We start from the raw sequence: 23,550 nt of genomic DNA, 5'->3' as shown, positions 1-23,550 counted from the left end.
AAGCAAATGTCAATCTTTTCACTTGAGTCAGCTGCTGATACTGGGGCTGACATAATGAAAGCAGAGTGCATTAAAAAAGATCAGACAAGCTGGGGAAAAAATGAATATGTAAGCGAGTTCTACAGCCCAAATGGGAGATCTATTCCTTACTTATTTCCTGGCCCCAAATCATACTAACAAAACCCTATTAGATTTTCTTCATTTCTCAGCTCTATACAGAAATTGGATCTATACGTTAACATAAAGAGTAGCCATACTTTTTCTCATGTATTTTGGATATAGATCCAAGCAAGACTGTATGTCTAAATTCAGACAATGCAACAAGCCAATTCTGTGTTATTTCCATTTTTAAATAGCTGTGCTGAAACGAATAGTCACATTTACATTGCTGTCATGTCTATTTATGACACGGTGCATAGTTTCTTGCATCCAGGAGAAGAAGAGTAACAAAAGACCACGGGTTACAAATGGGGTTTGATTCCTATTTCTCTGTATATGTTTTTGCTGTATGAATTGCAAATTCAATTGCAAAACAAGGAAACAGGGTGTTTTATTTAAGCCCCTAAATTGCTCTGTAGTGGCCTAGCTCTGCATTTCACCAAATAAGTACAAACCTTAAATCAGTCTGTGCCTTCCTTGCCACTCATATCACTACCTGTATCTATGTTAATGCCACAACGGGATGATACCTCACACCTTCTGTAGGTACCATTGTAGGGATCACTATTAAGCAAAGGATTTTCTAATTTTTTTTAGAACTTTGTAAGTTTCTATTTTGCAGTAAAGTATCCTTAATCTACTTGACGTGATGGTGGATTTTTCCATTCACAGAGCACAGGGTCTCCATACGCAACTGCTGTTGAACCATTATGACACCAAGATGCAGCCCATGTAGGGATTTGCTCTAGCCTGCTGCCTTTGCCTTAGTAGTGCCTGGGAACAGCTCTTAGGCAGCACACACACACACACACAAAAAAAAAAAAAAACAACAAACAAACACTAATTCCTATTGTGTCCCTTCAACAAAATGAAGGTATTCCTGAAGTAAAGTTCCTTCTGTTTATGATTTATTTGTTAAAAATGCCAGGTTTTGTCTTGTGCTGGGTACACATTTCTAAAAGATAGACTAGGTCCATGATAGATTACCATAGCTGGTGCTTTATTTTCTAATGATGGTATTTGAATGCCCTGACGTAGATCAGTTTGAACAGACTGAAAAAAAAAAAAGAAAAAAAAAAAAAGAAAACCAACTAAACAAAAAAAAAAATCAATGCTTGAAATAAGATGTCTCTATAATTTTCAATTTCTGAATAAAAGAAGAAATATTTGTACCAAAGAAATGCAGTCTCTAACTCACCACCCCTCAGGTCTTAGGAGTGGTATTGTAGGTAGATTTCCATAAGGAACCTTTTTTTTTTTTCCTGGAAGCCATTACACCATCCCTTCCTTACCTGCAATTTTGCAATTTTGCCTATCCAGAAGTACACAGCTGTAATAAAATCATTTAGAACACTAATTTCCTTATCTAAAAATGATTATGTTGACCATTTCTGGATTGAAGTTGTATGCATTAATAGGATCACAATCTGTGATTCACCCTGCAGTAAATATGCGGCTACCTGCACTCCTGCTGTCTGCAAATACCATGGTCTGGGAAGTTTCTTGGTCAGTATCTCTTTTCTACTAATTCTTTATGGTTACTTTTATCCAATATAATGGCATAAATCCAAGCATTTTTCCACTCACAAATTTGCTCCATAAAGATTCCACACGTTTACATTTGAAGCTGTGAAATGAGGATGAATTTGCAACTGGGGAGTAATTAGTGACTCCCTGCATATAAAATAATTCAGTATTTTATATTCTAAATGAATTGTTGATTTTTTTTTTTTTCCCCATGTTACTTATTAGACGTACTCACTAATGCTTTTGTGGTTCTGAATAAAGTAAATCATTTAAATTTTCACAAAATTTAAATATGACATAGGCAACACAGATTAGTGTGATAGGCAATTTTGGAAGCCAACTGTTTGTTCATGGAGGCAACTATTTATGGTATCTTAAAATTATAGATGATAAGCTGCATAAATATTTCTCTTGGATAACATTAACAGTCTTCAGTGCCAGGTCACTTTTCCCACCAAATCAGCCTTTACTACCTCAAAATTTATTAGTAAAAATGAGGTTTTCATAAACAGTGAAAATCCCAGAAATCTTGTGAGTCAGTGGCAATGTTTGAGAGCACTGGGTTTGGGCAAACAGAGAACCTACCTTCTATTACATGGGGAGAAGGAAGTCAGAGTCTGACTCTTGCCCTCTCCCAAGTACTAGGATAAATTATTAACCAATCAAACAGTCTGACAGCAGCTAGAAGATACTAAGGTGATCAGAACAATCAAAACAGATTTGTTCAGTGCAGATCAGTGTGACTTCTTTCACTGTCAGGGAGAAAGCTGAGTGGATGAAAAGAAAATGAAAAACATGATAGATTTTGACTTCAGCAAGCCTTTTGACACAGCTCCACATGACATTTTGTTTTTGTGCATATGATTTTTTTCTTTCTCAAAGTACAGCACTGTGTACCTTTCATTGCTGAATTTCATCTCACCAATTTCAGGCCACAAACCCTGTTTTTTAGACCTTCTATAGTTATTGCAAACATTTTTGAGTTTTTCAACTTTGGTGAGCTTGGATGAAGCAGGTGATTATAAAAGGCTGTCTATTACCTCACCCATCTTACTAATGAGGTTTAGGACTAATTGACCCAGGACAGCTCTCACTAGATATTTCTTTGTATGACAGTGAAGTGTTGATAGCTACCTCTCTAAAGATAGTTTTGCAGTTAACCAAGTATCCAAACTACTATGATTTCATACAGTCCACACCTACTGTACCTGATATTCTCTGATCTCAACATGAGGGACTTTTTCATAAAATATGTAGTTACACTGGGAAATTCACTGCCTTAGGATGCCATGGGTTCTAAAAGTTGAAAAGTAACTAGACACATACAAAGAAAAAAATCCATCAAGATTATTAAAGACTGAGATACTATCTCCTAATTCTAATTCTGGTACTCCTTGTGCAGCAGATTGTCAGGGTCAGGAGAGGCCAGGGGAGCAAAGGGGGAAATGCCAAGTTTGCCCCATTCCTGCATTGTCCTCTACTTACCCACTATTGGGGATTATGGGTAGATGAAGGCTGATTCTGATCTAGTGCAATAAAGTCACACAGGACTGCATAACAATTCTCACTAAAAATCACATTATGACAAGGCTTCCTAAGAACCCTCAAGATGAAACTATTCACAACTTTTTTTTTTTTTTTTTTTTTTTTTTTTCACTTACCACAAACTGACCGTTATTGGAAGGTATTTCTTCCTATACTGACACCAGTGTAGCAACAGTTTCAGTGGAGACAAATTGCATTACCTTTTGCATATGATGGAGGAAATCTGTTGGGGATGAGGACACTTACTGATGTGTCTGGGATACCCTTGTCTTAAGATGTGTTATTTTCTGAGCAAGAAATTCCTTCTTGTATGTTAAGATCTATTAACATTAAAGGAAACTGAGAAAAGGTTGAATGCCCCTTTCTCATGACATCCCAGAGTAGAATAACATTATCTCCCTCAATTCAGGGAGTTGTCTTGACCTCTCTGTGATATGGCAAAGAATTTCCTATGTTCTTCTGTGTTCTACTACTGAATTATGTTTTAACTCATTCCAGGCTTTGCGCGGCTTGTCTCCATCAGAGGCTTTGGAAGGCACATTAGTAAAAACTTATGCAATACCTTATGGGAAATGCTTAAGGCATAATCTTCTCTACGTAGTCATAGCTAGTCTCTTTCTATGAGCATTACATAAAGACCAAATGTGGTGCCACAGATGGCAAAAATGGGAACAGGATGCTTAATCTGAGTAAGATTCCTTTTATTTTATGGTGGTTTAGGGAATCTTCTCACAAATTTTGTTCTATCTCTATCAGCCTATTACCACATGGAAGAAAGACTGGCAAATTGTTGTTTCTGTCCATTAGGAATAGGACAACAAAGTTAAACTAACCTCAGTTACTGACAAATACAAAAAGAGGCACAGTAACCACTCTTACCAAAGTTTAGCTAAGTTTGTAGAATTTAAAAAACAGACTTCTAATAAGCAAGTATTTACCAGGGAATGTTTTAGTTGTATTGTATCCTGCTTCAAAGCATGATGTCAAGCTAGATGTCTTCCCTCTGTGACATGTGTCCCAGTTGGAAGTCTATTCAATATTTCACTCCATCTATTTCTTTAGCATTTACTCAGGGCTCATCAATGGATGAACCCCAATTATTCCACTAAAGTTTAGAGTTTTTACAAATGACCATCTAACGTACCAAAAAAAATAATTAAATATTACCATTACTGATAGAAGGAGTATTTACTGAAACCCTGGCAAGCACAATAAAAATATACAAGGAATATTAACGTCTCCTCACTTTCTTCTACTTCTTCCATTTTTCCCTCTGAGCAATGTCAATCAGACATACACATCTGACTCTATATTTAACACTGTTATATATATATATATATAAATATATATATATATATATTTAAACAGCAAAAACTGCAGCTGAGAAATTGGAAGTGGAAAGAAATTTCCCATCCTTAGTTCTAGGCATGGAAGAAGTTTAGAGGAACTTATAGAAATATGAAGCTGTAAAATTTTCAGTTGAAAAAATGAATTCATAATATTGTTCCTTTAACCAGCAGCAATGAAACATCTATGAAGATTACTGAAATAAAATTAAGGCTTTTCTCTTGAACTGAAAGAGCAAATTTGAAGGGGTGGGGTATTAGTACATCAGCATTTCCAGTGGCACAGAAAGTAGGCTGAACAGAAAAAAATAAATATTCTCTTCTCATGCATAAAAAGGTTACCACACATACCAAGGAACCACACAACCATACAGCCACCTCATGTATGAACAGAGTGCTCTGAATAAGCTCCACAAACTGATAGCACAGAAGGAACTGAAGACAACAGACCCTATTTATATATCATGGAATTATCATGGCTTTAATATCATGGAATCACGTCTGTGTAATTTTCATCTGTTTCCACAAAAGAGGTGTATTCTTCACTTAAATTGCTGTAAGAAGTGTTTCTGGATTATGCAAAGAAGACATTGTAAGAGGTAGGGCTTTCCATATTTAACTATTTCCCCAAATTAAAAAGAAAAGAAAAAAAGTAAAAAGTAGATGGTTTATCCAAAAACAGATTGCTGGAAATTTACAAAGATCAGAATAAAAAGATATTTGTGACCTTTTAGGTTTCTTATGTCCCAGACTATAAGAAAATGAATTTGATAGTTAGACTTAGTTTAACATTTTACAGGTCATAAGCAGCTGCTCTACCACTGAAAAGTATTTTTGCTGAAGCCATTCTTCTGACATTTAAAAATGCTTGTTTGCTGTGTCCAGTATTTTGCAAATACACTTGGTGTAGAATATATGAAGATACGAAAAAAGTTCTAGCAAGGAATTAAAAAAGTATTTGCTTATTTGAAACTTTCTATTCCAAAGACCTGTTCATTGTTTCTTATATATTGCAGTGCAAAGAGAAATGAATTTTCTTTAGCTATCAGTGGTGTAGTCACCTACTAAAACTTCCAGTTTTAAATTGTTTGTTTAACCTATACTTTATCCTAATCAACTTCTACATGAGAAAGAAAAAAAATAAAAATAAAGTAAATATACATTACCTACAGAGCTCATGTATTATGAAAGGATGCCTGCTTGCCCTCAGTGAATGAGACAGCAGAATGTAACACAACAAGGGACAATTTTGTTGTAGTGTGATGGCTTTTCCAATGAGCCAGGTGACAAACATTTACTCCCATGTTTTAAATGGCTGAAGAATTTCCCACACTGTTCATAAATTGTTATAGAATAAGCATCATTAGAACATGTTGAACAGACATCTGTTTCTGCAGTCCACACTCAATGCCCCCTCCTGTACTATGCCCAAACCTTCACCAGCAACACTGCCTCCTTCCCAGCAAGTACATGGGAAGACTCTAAGATAAACTGCTACAATAGCCACTCTATCAGGTAATTTATGAGTTATCACCTATGGTTCTTTGGGCCTTGCATTTACAGCCTTCCTCCTCCTTACTCTTACAAAGCACAACTGGGTTTAGGGTTAACCCAAGAAATAATATATATTTTCAGTTACTACACTAAAACTTCAAAATACCACTTTGTTTATTTTCAACCTGTATAAGGAAATAAAATCAGTCATTTAAATATTAAGCGCATTGATTGACTTCCATAACTGCACTTACAGAAAAAACAGCAGCCAAAGTCTCAACAGCACCAGTGCTTAGAGTAACATATGGAATTGTTTCAGGATTGATCCCAGCTTCACTGAAGATGTTGTTTGTGTAGTACCAGATCTATATCAGAGAGAAGAGAAAGAGATATTAATCACTGTGGCTTGAACTACAAGCTATTAGCATTCAGTTCAAGCATCTCTTCTGCCGGAGACCAGACTTGTTAAAATACAGAGCACTACTGAATGACTGAGGGCTGGCCAGGATGACAAATGAAGGGAAAGTGCAAATTTCAGGTGGATTAGTCACAACACTGTTACACTTCTGCTTGGAGACTCAGACAGAATTACAAGTAGATTTAACTCAATTTGCCTTAATTCACTTCAGGAGTAAATCAAAGAAACTCACTTTAACTCACTTTGAACAATAGGATACAAAAAGGTTTCATGTGGCTGAGCCACACCACCTAAAAAATAAATTTGGGTGGCATTATAGAACTCTTTATTGGCATGCAACAATGGAGGCCAGAACAGAAAACAAAACAAAACAAAACAAAACAAAACAAAACAAAACAAAAGGAGAGAGAGAGAGAGAGAGAGTGAGGGGCACCACATAAACCTGCTTTCTGGACAGAAGGTGTGAAATTTATCTTTAATTTCACTGCATCTTCAGTTAAGTAATCACCATAATCTTTCTTTATTATCAACAGAGAGGAAAGATACCTTTAGACTGAGAGTCATTTGGTGAACAGTAAACAACAGCTTTTAGGATGAAATGAACCACAGGCTAGAAGGACTCGTCATTAACAGACAGAAACACAAGCATGCCAACTTAAAGGAGGACTTTCATGTTTGGTCAATAAAACCATATCCAGTGACAATATCCAGAGAGAATATATATCTAGTGGTAATACTTCAAAATAAAAAGTCTGGTAAGTATCACAGACCCATTCACATCAAAAAATGTTCAAACCATATAATATTTATGCTGGGCTTGATGTTACAACAAAGAACTAGCCAAAAAATGTGGCTGCCAAATCCATGCAAGCAAGGAGAGACTGACTTGGAGAGAGAAAAGATAACAGATTCACTGGAGGGGATGAAGAACAATTGAAGCAATTGATTGTCAGGAAAAAAAAAAAAAAAAAACAAAAAACTGAAATTGTAACACATAGCTGATTATCTGTGATAACAAAATTGAAAGCCAGAGCTAATGTGTGGCAGATATAGTAATGACACTAAGCATAAAAACAGCAGTGATATTTTTTCCATATGCTGTCCACGTGACAAGACTTAACAGGGCAAGTACTGCTAAAGAAAAGGCTTTTCTGATGAATGAAAGTGTTTTTATCACAAGAGGAAAACCCTGCTGTCTGCCAGCATATTATGCACATGCTACATCTGTTCATCAAAGTGCGAACTTGGTAGCTTTGTTAAAAAATCAGTAATTCTAAATTCCCAACTAATCCTACAGCGAAGCTGTTTTTCCTGGGCCAAAGGAAAAAATCCATTTTATCTTACATTAGACAAAAGCAAAATAAAATACCAAGGACTGAAAACTCACTTATACCACCTTTCAGATAAAGGGAAACTGACTTAAGAATGTTATGCCCACTGCTGCTACATCAGCTGGCACCAAAACAGATGCTTCACCAGTGATAGCAGCAAGTTTTGCTATATGAAGTAGTCTGCCTTCCATGTCACCTGTGCTGGTGTTAATTGCACATTTCTTTGGCTTGCTGAAACAGAGTGCAGACTGAAACAAAACAAAGTATCAGCTCCAATTCCCTCTGAAGTGTTTGTGACCTCTAACAAAAAATTTGGGACCCGTTACTCTGACATCCTTTTCACCTCTCCTCATCTGCCTATCCAGTGATTACAAGGAAAACAAGGTAGCACAAAAATGTCATTTTTTCCACATACTACAAGAGTACAAGTTAGCAAGATTGTTAAATTAAAAATAAAAAAATAATAGAAATTATGTAAGACATTTGGTTCTCGTTATCAGTTTTGCATAGTAGGTAGAACTTCTAGAAAATGGCAATATTGCAGGTATACAGATCTTGAAAAAGAACAAGGAAAAAAAAATGATGATAAAGAGTTACTTTATCAGGCAACTACAGAATTAATTTGCCAAAAGATAACAACTAGAACTCAAAAAGTTTCACAAGTGGCTTTATAGAGGAAAATGACTGATCATTGATCTTAAGAGTAGTAGTAAAACAGGTAGATTAAAAAAACTGTCACAGTGAAGACAGGATGAGGTTCTGAGTTGCATTTATTAGCATCTGTAACAGCACAAAAACAAATCAGAGTAAAAATTAACAAGATGTATGTGTTTAAAAACAATAAAAGTGAATGTTTTTCAGCCTGTGTATCATTAAACAGGGAAATACATTGCTCTAGGACATTACTGAGACAAATTTACTAGACTAACAATGACTACTTTACTTTCACTTAAGTTCTTTTTTAACATGGCTTTTGTTAATGAATTTTTAGGGCTAAATATTTTGGAATGAAAGAGCTGTTGAAAATGGGGCAGAAGGTACCAAACCCCAGAAACAACTGCTGTCTAGTCCAAATCAATACAGGAACATCTGACTTCTTATGATGGGTTTCTGTTGCTTCACAGGCTGAAGCAACACTTCACCATAGCAGCCAGCTAAATGCCATGAGGAAACAGCTACATCTCTGCAGTCTGAATTCTATGAGTTTGGAGACATTTCAGCATTCCTGTAGCTGTATGAAAGTTGTCTTTGCTTACCATAAGCTTTTACTCCTATAACCTCTTAGCTTAAAGTGGCATGTGTTATACCACCATCAGTGGTGGTCCCAAACTTCTTCACACCAGAGACCTCTCTAGCACTCACTCCATTTTCCAGTCTTTATTTCTCATCCAGCTCCCTACATACATTCCTTCCTGAGGACTTCAACTCTTCCCTTCAAAAAGGGAAAAGAAAGCACTGAAAAAAAGATGGGCAAAAAACATGCATATGATGTTGCATGCTATATGCATACTGCATACTGATCCCATTCTACAACTACTTGATGCCAGGTCTTCTCTAAAGCAAGCTTGAATAACACACTATGGTGGTTTTTTTTGCATACAAAAATACACATTTCTTAATGAACCCCCATCCCCAGCATGATTTCTTGCCACTGGAAATACAGAACCTTGGCTAAAGAAGCTACGTACCACAAATAAACTTTATCAGATGAAAATAGACTAATACGGATTCATTTACTTTTTTCAATTTAGGTCAGACTGTCTGGTATTCCATTATAATTGAATAGATTAATATGATCAGGGCTTCACCTTTATTTCTGTTCCATGTAGAAACTGATGAATGTACTCTTTTTAAACAAAACAATTTTTTTCATTACAAACTAAAACCTTAAAATGAAAGCAAGTGTTCTCAGATATCAGCAGGATGATTACAGAAGTCTGCCATTTGGTAATTTCCCTTGAGAGTGACCTGAGACTCTCCCCTGAAAGAGGTCCAACTTTCCCATATGCCCTACCCAGATGGCAGTTGTTGAAAAGACCAGACTGACTAACCGGGCACTATAGACAAAGAGAAGGATAAGAGCTATGATTTAAGAGATGCTTCTACAGCCAGTTAAACCTTGCTGACAGTGACTCACACCCAGCAGGAGACTTAGACACAGCCAGACAAACTGAGAACTGGGTTCAGCAGTTAACTGTCACATCTGTACCTGTCCTTTAATTTCTGAGCCTCAGGTGACTTATCAAGGTCAGCCTCAACAGCCAAGCAGAAGAAACAAGGAACTGAAACCTGAACTTGAACTCTTAACTGAGTAGCACAACTACTCTTTGATCGCATTCATTATTTGCCTTTTTTTTTTTCCTCTGGATAAACAAGTTAAACAATCAATTTCAGAATGTGAATTTTGTGTGGATATATATATTTTTTAAGTTTAGTGGTATTATACAGTTGGACTAACAAAGTAAAAATAATAACAATAAAAAGATAAGGCTTGAAATAACCAACTTGACATCCAGGTTTCCTGACAGTTTTTCTGAGGGTTGGTCTCAGAAAACAACCCCCTAATGATGCTTTAAAACAACTTCCACATTCATTTCGGTCTGTACATGTCTTACCCCCTCACATACACACTCACTCAATCTATGAGAGTGTGGTGTGTGGTTCTGCTCTGCCAAAGAATACCAGACAATTTCTGTCATTTATTAAATATTATCAAAGCCACAAAACTCCTCTCTCCCCTTAAGATTTAGCTGTTGCCTTTTTTATTTTTTATTTTTTCCTTTAGGAAATGTGCTTCATTGTTTGACCAGTTTGTTTCTTACTGTAAGTGTCATTTCATTTCACTTATACACTGATAAACCTTAGAAAGAGTAGATGACAGATAATTACAGTTCTCTTCTCCAAAAGTATCCACAATGAGCAATAAAACAGCTTGTCATTAGCACTGAAATTCATGGTTAAAAAAAAATCTATATACATGTTTTTACAGTTCACCCCACAGAGTGGAAAATCTTCTTCCTCCTAGTACTTTTTAAAATATCTTTTTGATACTGGAGTTCTAATCATTCTAGTCCTTCTAATGGTGTTGAAGAAAATATTTTGTATTAAGAGTTTTAAAGCTATACAGACACCTGAGATAATTCTGAACTAGTTAGCTTAGAGATCAGAGGCATTTACACTTATTATCAATGATTATCCCTGTGGGGAAAAATATACATATATATATATATATATATATACAAATATGCTAGCTGAATATATGCTAGCTGAAGCATGCTGTAATGCACAAAACCACAGTGCGAAGTTACATTTACAGAGCTCCTTTCAGCAGTGATAATATTGCCTGACATTGCCCAATAAGCAATTAATACCCTTCAACTATGATGAAAAACCTTTTCACTTTGAGATGCTTCATGAGAACATTCACATCATAAAATGTAAAGCATTTAACTCTGATGTCACAAGCTGCAGCAAGGAAAATTCTGCCTCGATATAAAGAAAACACTTTTCACAATGGAAGTGGTGAAAACACCTAGAACAGTTTGTCCAGGGAGGTTGTACTCTCCATCTTTGGAGATCCATAAAACCTCAACTGTACAAAGCCCTCGGTAGCCTGAGCTACATCTGCAGTTAGTCCTGCTTTGGGTGGGGGGTTGGACCAGATGGGCTCCAAAGGTCCCATACAATCTAAACTAGCCCATGGCCCTGTCCTAGCGGATGCTATAGGCTCAAACATCTGAAAATAAGACATTGATATCCATTAGCCTCAGCCACATTAACAGTCAGTTGGATTTATCTCTATTGACTATTATATGTCTGTTCTCTTTTTTTCCTTTCTAAGAAAGGAGATTGTAATGCAGCTTATTCAACGACAAAATCAACCAGCCAGTGCAACTTCTTGAAACTGTTAACGGACATTTTTTCTGAGTTTGTAAGTTCAGAACTGAATTATTCCAAGTAGAAATATCTACCAAAAGGACAAACTTTCCCTACCATGAACAAAAAAATATCAGAAACAGAAGCTGCAGCTGCATACCTTTTTTTTTTTTTTTTTTTTTCCTAATCCACACTATCTTTTTCATCAACTTTGATGCAACAATGCCTTTCTTTTCTTAATTAAACAAACAAACAAACTCGATACTTCATTCTGCAGGCCTTCCCACGTGCTGCTGTAACAAAACCATACTAATAAGGAATGACCAAAAATTGAAAGATATAGAGGTTGCTTTATGGTATAGTATAATCATTGTATTAAAAAGAAAGAAAGAAACACCCCAGAAGATGCCATGTGGCCTGAAGAAGGACACTTACAGCATTTAGCCCACAAAGCTGGTAGCAGCCCATGGTGACAACCACAGTAATGACCTGCCATCGCACAGAACGGGTTTTCAGGAGCTGTAGTACCGACACCAATTTGGTGTTTCTTTGGACTCGACTCTCTGCCAAAACTTCTTCTACTTCATGAGACACGTCATCTTTCCCAAGAAAGGTCTGAAATGCTACAAACAGAGAATGTACTTTAGGCCAGACATTCAGTGCTTATAACAGAATAGTTTCAAAGAAACTGAAGTGCATGAGACAAACAGGAGACATACATGGGATCCAACTTAATTATTCTTCTGCCAAAAATATGACTCCATTTTGGGTATGATTTGGTTCATCTGAAGCTGCAAGAATATACATTTTTTTGGCACCCTACTAGACCTCTCCTTATATTATTTTATATATATATATACACACACATATATATATATATTACAGTGTAAGGTCCAGCACAGAGTCAAAGCCTTGTGTAAACAGGAAAAAAAAAAAACATTTAATAGCAAAACAATTCTTAACATTATTTGACATGGCTACTTTTGCAAACCAAACTATAGAGCAGATTTTATTGCTGAAGATAGACTGGATAGAGTAGTAATAATATGTAAGAATCTGGCATGTCTGTTAAAACAAAAAATAACAGAAAAAAAAAAAAAGCAGGCATTTGAAAAGAATAGCTACAAACCTTCATATTATCTCATTTTTAATAGTACATAGACAAGAATTAACTTCTTCAATGTATTTAGTATTAGAAAGATTTATCCAAAGCAGCTCAAGACTTTCTATTTGACAACAATAGAGACATGGGAGTGAATTTACCTGGTAAACATAACCAAGCAACCCTGTCTTTCCATCTCACACCTTCTCCAAAAGGTGCTGCAAGTGAATACCTCCTAATGGAGGTGGTGTTTCTCCATCAATCCTGTTTTACTGACAAAGTATAAATCAATGATATTTTCATCACAGTTTTATGAACGTACCTCAGGGGCTGGCTTTTTAAGTGATATTTAAAATGCTCATCATCTTAGACTGACTGCAGAGAAACAATTACATTAAACAAACACTTGCAACAAGCCTTTGTGACCCAGTAGGACGCTAAGTCAAAAAACAATCCTTTACACAGCAGGTCACTTAGAGATGTTTCTTCTAAAGGAAATAATGAGTTATTTTTATTAAGTGAATAAATTGACTTATTTATCATAACACCCAAATCCATTTCTGTCTTATCCACTGCTTTGCACATAAATAAATAATCTTCATATTTTTCATTAAGTTTCCATTCTTTTGGATCACAAAAAGGATGTGGATAGTCAAGGAAGCCAAATACACTTACTAGTCAAGACTAAAACACCTGGATTCAGGCTTTGAAGGTTTTTTTTTTTTTTTTTTTTTTTTTTTTTTTTTTTTTTTTTTTTTTTGCCCAGCATGGCAAAAGGCCAAGCAGTGTTGTTTTGATGTTGTGAAGTATAGGCCACATAACGAGCTGATGCTCAACCCAGAGCAGCTTGCTCCATCCCTTTGGTGAATGCACCATGCTGCACACTGCCTGGCTTCCACTTGGGCTGTAAGGGGAACTCAAACTCTGGGCCAAGACTTTCATACGTGGTTAACCTTTCTACTGCATTTTAATAGGCATTATGTGACTCTGGTTAACAAGAGGCATCGTTTTTTAAGGGATGAATATTCACCACCTTCAGGTGCTGAGTCATTTCATAACATTCGTTTATTCTGATATTCATTTCTCTCCTGGGAAAGTAGAGGTCAGAATTTTTAAAACCCCTGAGACAGCATGAGAGCCATCTTTTCACCTAGGCCTTATAATCAGAAATGAGATAACAAATTCAGGCCTCAAAACCAAGAATTTAAGCTGCTGAGTTTTGTACTTGTGTCACTGCCCACTTATTAAATGACGTTTCAAAGCACTTGTTAAAATGAGTGTTATGTATTTAAAGGCTATGACAGGAAATGTAAAATTAGAACAATGTATGCCTCCAGTATGTTACAGTTAATGTTTTATGTTTAAATTACACATTTTTCAGTATTATTAGAGCACTAATAAATAAAAAAATAATCAGATAAAGATGAAAATAACAAGGCATATACCACAGTTATCTTCTTTGAAATTATTCTCATAGATTTTTAAGCATCTGTTTTATTGGTGTAAATTAGGTCAGTGCACAATTTTCTTTATTTTTCCTGTCCTTAGAATCCTCTGCATTCCTGTAGGGCACACAAGTCAAAAATGTAGGTGCAGTCAAGTAAAAAGGAAGCAATCTGTCTTTTCTGCACAAGGGAGCCTGCTGTATTTCTAGAGGGACCAGGAAGATAAAAAACAGACAAACAAAAACAATTACGAAAAACTACCGAGTGAAAGGCAAGAAATATATAGACACCTGCTTTTTTTCCTCTCTTCCGGTGTTAAGACCTGCTTTCTTTTCCTAGTTCATGGTGTTAACACCAGAAATGTAAATGCCAACTGGAAACTTTGACAGATACTTAAAATTAACAAGTCAAGAAATGCTAAGAAAATGTTATGCTATTCATGCATAGTTTTCAGTAGACAACACTAAAACTTGGAAACCTGTTTTCCAGCTAAGCACTACATTCAAGTTTATTTCATTAATGCTTTTTCATTATAGTAAGAATCACATTTTTATATATAATTAATATGGAAATGAATTCTGCAGTAGCAGGGAGATGGGAAAACTCAAAGGTCTTTTAATTTGTGAAGTTCAATTCTATTTATTTCACATTTTAAACCAATGCATTATTGGCACTGAGAATCACAGTTGCTGTTACTATCCCCACTGCAGTAACTCATTTCCCTCCATTATTGTCTGCTTCCTTCTTTAAGGATTTATTGTCTTCTTCCTTCCTTGTTATCATGTCTGTATCCTCCTCATGCATACAACCATCTAAGGAGTTATAGTTCTAACAACTTTAACAAGTTTTCCAGATTTTTTAATTCTCTCGGACCAGAAGGTCCTAGATACTCAGCTGTCAAAGGCTGGTACACTGTCTTTATAAATAGAAAAAGAAGTGGATGGTTCCAGTCAAGGGGAAAGGAGGTAGGAAAGCTTTCCATTTACATCCCTAGTTTTTATTCATCTCAGCTAAGATGAAGCATTTGGAGGTGGTTCAAAAGTCTGGACAAAATCAATCTGTACCATCTTTAAAACCAACCAGGCCTTTAAATTAACTGAAGCTGGGTATTGAAGAACTCTGCCACACATGGAATTACTAATTTTTTTTTTCCCACTGTAGTACTTCCATGACTGTGCAAGGGAAGCAGTTGTTAGAATTAGTATGCAGACTTTAAGAAGACATTTAAAAGAATCAAAATTCTATTTTGTGGTTTACAGAATAGAGCCAACCTCATGTATAATAAAGCAGAAGCAAAGATAAGTGGTCACAGGTACTAGGTAGGGTAATAACTCATGCTGTTAAAAAAAAAAGTTTTTTAAAAAAAAAAAACAAAACACAAATACTGTATGAATATTATTGTCATCTGTTTCCCATGCATGTTCACTTCACTGATTATGAAGTACCTTAAACCCAGTGTCTTTAAAATTCTTCTCTGAGTGGTGGAGGACATACAGGGAGTCTCACTGTCTGCCTCAGCATTCGCAGAAAGATAACTTCAGTACTTCTGAATCAGATAAGTAGCAATTTGCTGGTAGTAACTTTACATCATAAAAATATTTGGCAAAATGAAAAAGGACTGTTTTCACATACCACTGATTTTATTACAGTACTGTATAGCCAGAAGAATAATTTGGATGTACCTTGCTAGAAGAGATTTAAACAGCTATTTAAATGTAGCAAAATATTAACTACTAACTAACTACTACTAACATGTAACATATACAAGTTTAAGAATAAATCTCTATTTTGCTATTCCAGTTAAGTAAATATAACTGTAAGCAAAAGGTTTTAGGCTTTTCCCATGTGCCACTTCATTCTTGTAAGTAAAAAAACTCAGAGATCTGTATGTTAGCATCTTGTTTGGGATTACATCTTTACCTGTTCTTACACCTGGTTTCACAGACTATCATAGGCCTATTCAGGTCCGCTTGAAACTAGCCAAGGTATACAGATAAAACCAAATAACAATATGCTACCCACAAATAACACAGGAACTGGTAAACTGGGTTGTACCATAGGTCCAGTAAACCAAGAAATGTTTATGAAAGACAGGAGATTTAGGAAAAGCTTACAAACAAGGCAGACACACTGTGATCACTCCAGCTTTTGGCAGTCAGCAACCATCTGACATGGAGCCAGCAAGTTTAGAAGTCATGATTGTCTCTTTCTTTCCAATAAGCATAGCTTATAATGCTTAGAGTCATATAAAAAGCACACATAAACAGAAATTAATCATACGTGAACTTTCTGTCAGTATTAACAACTTCACTTAAAGCACTGCATTTACAACAACATTTTCCTGTAGTAACTTTGGTTTCAGTATGGCTCCTATACATGTGGGCCCTGTGAAGGTCTTTGTAAAAAAAGTAACTATTTTCTTTTATAAATCAGAAACAGCTTTGCTCTTCTGTTGCATCAAAAGATATCAACGCTAATACGTCTCTATGAATATTTAAATCACACTTTGTGTTATACCTGGTGCAATGTTTTTTTCATAACTATGGGAGTTTAAATGTATGGCTGAACATACCAAATGAACAGATTTTGTACGTCATCAACAGATGTTACTGTGATAGTATATCTAAGTTATTTGACCGTTAAGATATAACATTGTTATGGTGCTCTGGCAAGCTAGGATGCCAACTGATTTCTGTTATTGGTTTACATGACACGTTACTCTAGCTGTATTGAAAATACAGATTTCCTTCTTGCAGTAGTAGTCTTCAAAGGAAATACATCAGGTGTCCAAATGAAGCTGCCTATAAACAATGCTGTTAGTCAGAAAGCTGTTCCCTTTTATTGCAATACTACTAGTGGTTTTATTTGTATTGCATCTTACCTGGTAGCCACAGATACAGACCAGGTATCCATTTGGCGTGCAACAAATAATCAACTAATATCAAATTCCTGTCTCGCTCTCCTAGAGTTTGGATGGTAAACTGCCTGATGTAATCACAGCCATGGATTTCTTTTTCTTCCTGTTTCTGTCCTGTTGCCTTTTATTCCTACTGCTCCCTAGCAATCTAATAACAATTTCCTTCCAGATTCGTCTTCCTCATTTGAGTATCTGTTTCTCCTCCACTGCCTGGTGAGCATTATGAAGAAGGATCACACAAGTTAAATGTCAGGCATTTTTTTCTCCCTTCTTTTCTTCCCAAGAGAGTGGAGCTGGGAGGGTAGATGGAATGGCTCTTCCCTCTCTCCATTACCAGACTTATTGAGCAAAGAAGGTGTATAAATTTTGCTGTGGGTCTATTCAGTCATTCTGTCTCACATAGATAAATCAGTTCTCCCACGTTCAGCAGTCAATCACAAACATGGGATATAGTTCAGTTCGTGTTGGTCTCAGGAAGCCATCATAGGATGGTGACTCCAGAAAGACAAGCAGTGCTTGGCTGTTAGCAGTGCTTTCAGCAGCAAACAACTGCAAGTCAGCCAGTGTCCATATGGCTAATCAGTCAGGCAAGACTTCAGTTCAGCTACCCACATAGTTTACATGGTTAGAAAGGAGAAAGTAGGGAACTGGGTACCTAGCTGGTATTGCTCAGGAGATATCACTCATCTGGAGACTCCTTACTCCTGAGCCTGTGGAATAGCTTGTCTCATGGTGGTGTGGTCTATGTTCACACACGGCACCAGCCTGTTCTAAACCCATCTCCTCTTTTTCATCACTTTGGTCCTTCTCCCTATTTCAGGCTCTTATTTGCCACTTAAAAGCACTGTGCTCTTTTACATTGCTGCCAAAAAAGAGAATGAGGTCACTTGTGTTTTGGTAGCTATAGTCTGGTTATCTCCTGAGGGCAGAAAAAAAGGAAGGGACAAAAACAGGCGCAGAACTCAGTGGAAACTCAATGACCTATATTATCCCATTGGATTTTTATTACTCTAAAATAATTAGGAAGATTAATGTTGTCATCTCTATTTTAGAAGCATTTACTTTTTTTTTTTTTTTTAACTTTTAATAGAGTATCTTATAAAAAGACTAATATAGTCATCTGCCTTAAATACGGTAGACCTTTTACAAATAATAGTTTTATATTTATCCAACAAGATATAATCCAGAGTGCAATGTATGATATTTGCATGAGTAGCCTTGATCCATTGTGGAAAATAAAAAGGATTTAGTCAGAAGAAAGACCTGCACATTTCTCATATTAATATGCAGATCTAACCTAAGAGGCAAATAATTCAAGAGCATTACTGTAGTCATCATTATAATGGACAATACTGCATGGTCATTAATGGTTTACAAGCAGTAGGTTTTTTAATAATCCACAAACTCCTCTGGTCTCCTTAATACTCAGGCTTTTCCTCCCCCATTTCCAGAGATAATGCTAACATGCAGATGATTTTTCTTGACTGTCTATTCACAGTTATTCATCACAAAGTCCCCCCGTCCTGCCCCCCCCTTGCTTTCATTATTCTACTGCATTACTCCAGATACTCAGCTCAGGCCCAGCTTATGCCTAATCTGAAGTTCTCTGCATGTACTGGGGTGGGGAAACGATTTCATTTCAACAACCAATCACTGGCAATAAGGTATGGGTAACAGCTGTCCTGATGTTTTCTACTCCAAGAATCTACTTCCATTGCTTCTAGAGTAGTTTTTAAATCATTCTCAGAATGTGTATGCTGAAAACATAGCAGACTGCAGTTGGCCCATTACAAGTGACAGTAAGTGGTGTGAATTTCCAAGCAGGTGGAGTTATTTTCATGACATTTTTTTATACTTTTTAATCTCTACCTACAAGAGGCCCAGATTCACCTTCAGTGGTGAGGTTTCCAAGCACTGCGACAGTACTCTGAATAGATCCCTAAAGCAAGTCTGACATTATGCAATATCTTCACATATGCAGGCTTATTGCCAGACATAGCTTAAGAAATACATCTACAGTTTTATCAGGTAGAACTGAGCCAGTTTAAATCTGGCGCCCAAAGGCATTTCTTCTAAGCCCAGACGAAGCTACTCAACAGTCTGCCCCAAGCTCTCTGCCATGGTTTCCCTGCAGGATGGTCTGCCATGGCTGGCAAGCAAACCCTTTCCTTCATGGCCCCTGGAAAACTTCTTTTCTGCCTCATCAAAACTCTGTTGTCCCTGCAAATCCTTGTTGCTTTTGCTTTTTTATTTATTTTTTTTAAACAAAACAAACAAACAAACAAAAAAAAACATGGAGTGATATCTTTACATGTCTGAGGCTCTATTACAAAATTCTTCAACACCAAACTGAGACAACATGGGAGACTTTCATTAGTGTGTCATTTTCATTTCAGAGTGCTGATCAAAACAAAATGTTCGTTTTTTCATTCTACAGTAGAAGAAACAGGACAGAGTGAGTTACATAAATGTAATAATCTTGTAGCATGAAATTAAAGTTTCAGAGGCTAATTCACACTTTGCAAGTAATTTCCTAAACAGATAGTTAGGGAATGAAAATGCTAAAGGTTATATTTAAGTTTTCAGGAATAATTTTTAGTACACAGTAATGTTCCACAAATATTTTGGTATTACAAACAGCTTGCCTTCTTCTTTGTTTACTCCCCTTTTAAAAGTATTGCTATAAAAAGTAAAAACAGACTTACAACATTCTCTCAACAATAGCATCATGATACATTGGAAGCTATAACTGACCATAGTAATTTTACTGGGGCAAAGTATACAACAGCTGTGATCACAAAAGTAATTTTTTATTTTGTTTTATGCATTGATAAGTAAGAGCAAAATATTCTGGTCTGTGTCTGTGAAACTGAAGTAAGCAATATAGGAGTACTGCATATTTTCAGTTAAATAGGTGTATAAGGTCTTTATTAGATCTACAACGGTTATGGAGTTGCAGAACACATGGTAAACACAGTGACTATGGAACAAAACCCAGAAAGAGAATCAGTGTTTTTGTTAGCCGAACAGCAAAGACTCTATATAAATAGACACTCATGAAGACCAGAATCACCTCTACACTCCCTAGTGAACACTGCATATAGTGGCTGATACACAGCAGCAGGATGAGTTGGGTAAGTTTGTATCATCATGCATTATACTACAGTCAGGTTGCCGGAGAAAATCGTTAAAAAAAAAAAAAAAAAAAAAAAAAAAAAAAAGCAAACAGTTATTTTTACAGACATATAAAGACAAATAGAGAAAGCAAGGGAAAAATAATTGTCAAGAGAATATTTGTTGTTAAAATATTCTGCTTTCACTGTGATATTGAAATTTCTTTCCAGCCTGCATCCCTACAATAAAAGTGCTTTCTTACAAGAAACCAAGTATTAATTCATACCTTTTTCTGCCTTGCTGGTATTATGTTTTTCAAGTAGGAGGTAACGAGGACTTTCAGGAAGAAAAGGCAGAATCACTACTTGTACCAATGAAGGAACAATGATCACTCCAAATAAGTAAGGCCACCGAGATTCCTGTAAACAGGAACAAAGATGGTAGTCATTAATATTCTCCTGTATTGACACTAGGAACACAAATAGCTACAATGGAAATGCCGTAACTTTTCATCATTTGACATAGCGTGCCAATGAGCAGAGTAATGTCTTCTTCCTGAGATCAGTAAGCAGTCTGAACACTTTTCCCTCAGATCCCCTTACTCAAGGGCCGAGGAAGTCAGAATTTAATTCCTCAACTTATAGAAACAGAAAAAGAGAAAGGGGACCTGGAAAACATACTTTTCCTTTCCTTCAGCATCAAAAACCATACACACAAAAATCTTGATATATACTCAAATATATATTCTACAAGTCATCCTCATTCACAATAATATCCCGAATTTTCTTAAATGAATGGTACAGAAGTATCTTCATATAGTTACAAATAGCTGTCTCTTACTCTAATCTGTTTGTTAAAAAAAAATAAAAAGGAAAAAAATTAAAAAGAAAAAAAGGGGCATTATTCTCTTTGAAATCAAATGAAATAAAGTTGTTAGCAACCTCAAATGTACTAATTATTTAAAACTAGCTTTAGAGGGCCATCTGTGGAAAACCATTTCAGTAAAAGGCTGGGAAATGCTTTAAAGAGAGCATATCTAGCTCTCTGGGTTTACTCCAAAAAGAAAATACTAACAAGTAGCTGGAGAAGAAAGGTGCCTGTAGTATTATTTTCTCAACAATATGGTCCTTTATCTGTCCATGTTCTTAAGATACCTTCTGTTTCAATTGTCTAATGCCAAGACTCATTTTCTATAGTAGTTTTCTCATTAAAGGTCATCATTCATCTATTTAATTCAATTTTTTTCTAATTTGAGACTTGGTTTTTAATTGAAAAGCCTGGTGAGACTTCAGTGGGCCCACTGCTCAGCCATAATGTCTAGCACATTTTCAAAAACTTGGCTAGATCAAAAGCAGCTTGCAGTGCATCCTGTCTGATTGAACTTTGAAAGGCACTAGAGCTTTGGATCCAGTTTCTCCCTCAGAATGAATCTATCCATCCAGAGCCCACATTCCCCTATAGAGAACTCAATAAATTTTATTTCAACATAATTTTCCACAGTCATATCAAAGTTCAAAAGGCCCCTAAACTGTTGACAGCTTTTATTTTATGTTCTCTCACTTCAGTGATCCAACTGCACTGCACGCTAGAGGATGTAAACTGTGCTCAGATTCTGAACTGGGACATGAGCTCATTTAATAACTCCCAGGCAGAGTAAGAGGGGAGTTTTTTGTGTTGTTGTTGTTGTTGTTGTTGTTTTTAAGAAAAACAAAACAAAACAAAAAAAATCCAGAGATAGCAAAACAGTTTGAGAATGGGATTTTTCAAAAAATTCAAATCTCAATGTTATCAGTCTTCCTCAGAGCCTTTGTTACCATGAGGACTTCAAGAACCTCTTCCTTAATTTCCTTCATTTTTTTTTTTTATTTTTTTTTTAATTCAGGTAATTGAAGAAATTTACCTAGTATAGGAGCATTAAGACTGGTTAATAGTCTGTTTATGAATGAACAATCACAAGTCTTATTTTAAAAAATTGAAATATAAACTTAGGTTAAGACTTTAAGAATAACTAATAAATTGCATATACAAAACAGGAACCTGATTGTAAAGAAACTTAAGAAAACAGGCAGTCTGATCAGTTGTATTCTGTATCTGCCTGGAAGCATTTATTTTATACAAAACAATGGATTTTCTTTTATAACTTTATGTAATCTCTCATGATTACTTCCTATAATAGAAATACTCTTTCTACATATCATACAAAAAGTTTACAAGGCTTAATAAAGTTTAGAAGGCTTTTACAGTACTTCTAGAAAAAAAAAATACAGGAAATATGATGTGCTGATTGAGTAGTTTTTGTCCACAATGCCAAGGATTCTTTAAGTTAAAACAAACAAACAAACAAAAAAACCCTCTACTGTATATTGCTATGATTAAAATTCTGTCATCCTTTTGGGACTTAATTTGGATTTATCTTTCAACCTTTTTACAGTCTCACATAGTGCATGCTTTTTCAGTTCAGTTTTCTCTCAAGTAACACTTCGGAAAATGTTATTTTGAAAAAGCTATGAATGAAACTAAACTTCTGAACTTATCATTCACAATAATTAAGAACTTGACAGAATAATAAGGCATTTATTTTCACTACATAAAACACTGAGCTTCCTTTATTTCCTCTATGAAAGATTTTATATTTACTTTTTATTATGCTAACTCATAAAAAAAATTAAGGTAAAGCAATCAGAAATATACTTCTACACTTCTAAACATTCTACAAGGAAATTCGAGCATTTCTGAACTTGTAATTGAATCAAATTCATACATTTGTGATAAAACTGCTGTTTTGCCCTTTAGATAAGGGGCAAACATTTCATTTTGATAGGAAGGTTAAGAAATTTATTTCATTTTTAACGGTGTGCATATTACAGAAACAACAAAACAAACATTGGTAAATCACTGAGTTTAGTGGAAATGTTTCCATCCATTTGGAATGGGTTCTACTTGCTTTTCTCTTAATTAACATTATCCATATTCAGATTCTTCATCCCTATACAGAAAAGAAATATCAGGACTAAACTGAGTTTAAAAAGATACATAAAAGAGCTACACTTGTTGGTCTGAAAGTATAAAGTACACATTGCTGAAGATCAAGCAGAATTAGACCCTATAAAAAGAATTAAAGGAAGCAGAGAAAAGTAGGGTACCCTAACCTTTTTAAGGATTAATAGAATCTGAACAAACAGGGACAATGTTCAGAAAAAGTAATAAGGTGAAGAGAAAAGACATTTTAGGCGTCACTTAGAAAACACTGTAACATTTTGCCTCAGCTGTCAGTAA

General features: G+C 35.6%; 1 protein-coding gene across 2 annotated transcripts in view; it reads right to left on the bottom strand.

Annotated features, from left to right (window-relative positions):
- The window catches only part of SLC2A9 (solute carrier family 2 member 9), a gene marked incomplete at its 5' end in the record, with an annotated part of 102,885 nt that overhangs the window by 43,593 nt on the left and 35,742 nt on the right, over positions 1-23,550 (bottom strand). For both annotated transcript variants that reach the window (XM_084285428.1, XM_084285427.1), the window contains 3 exons: positions 6,326-6,436; positions 12,132-12,319; positions 20,561-20,693. In XM_084285428.1, the coding sequence (XP_084141554.1) occupies positions 6,326-6,436; positions 12,132-12,319; positions 20,561-20,693 (432 nt within the window). The remainder of the gene's footprint in view (positions 1-6,325; positions 6,437-12,131; positions 12,320-20,560; positions 20,694-23,550) is intronic.

Source organism: Netta rufina (genome assembly GCF_964035555.1).
Source record: "Netta rufina genome assembly, chromosome: 4".
NCBI lineage: Eukaryota > Metazoa > Chordata > Aves > Anseriformes > Anatidae > Netta > Netta rufina.
Note: the sequence above shows the minus strand (reverse complement) of the source record. Positions and strands in the feature narration are given on the sequence as shown.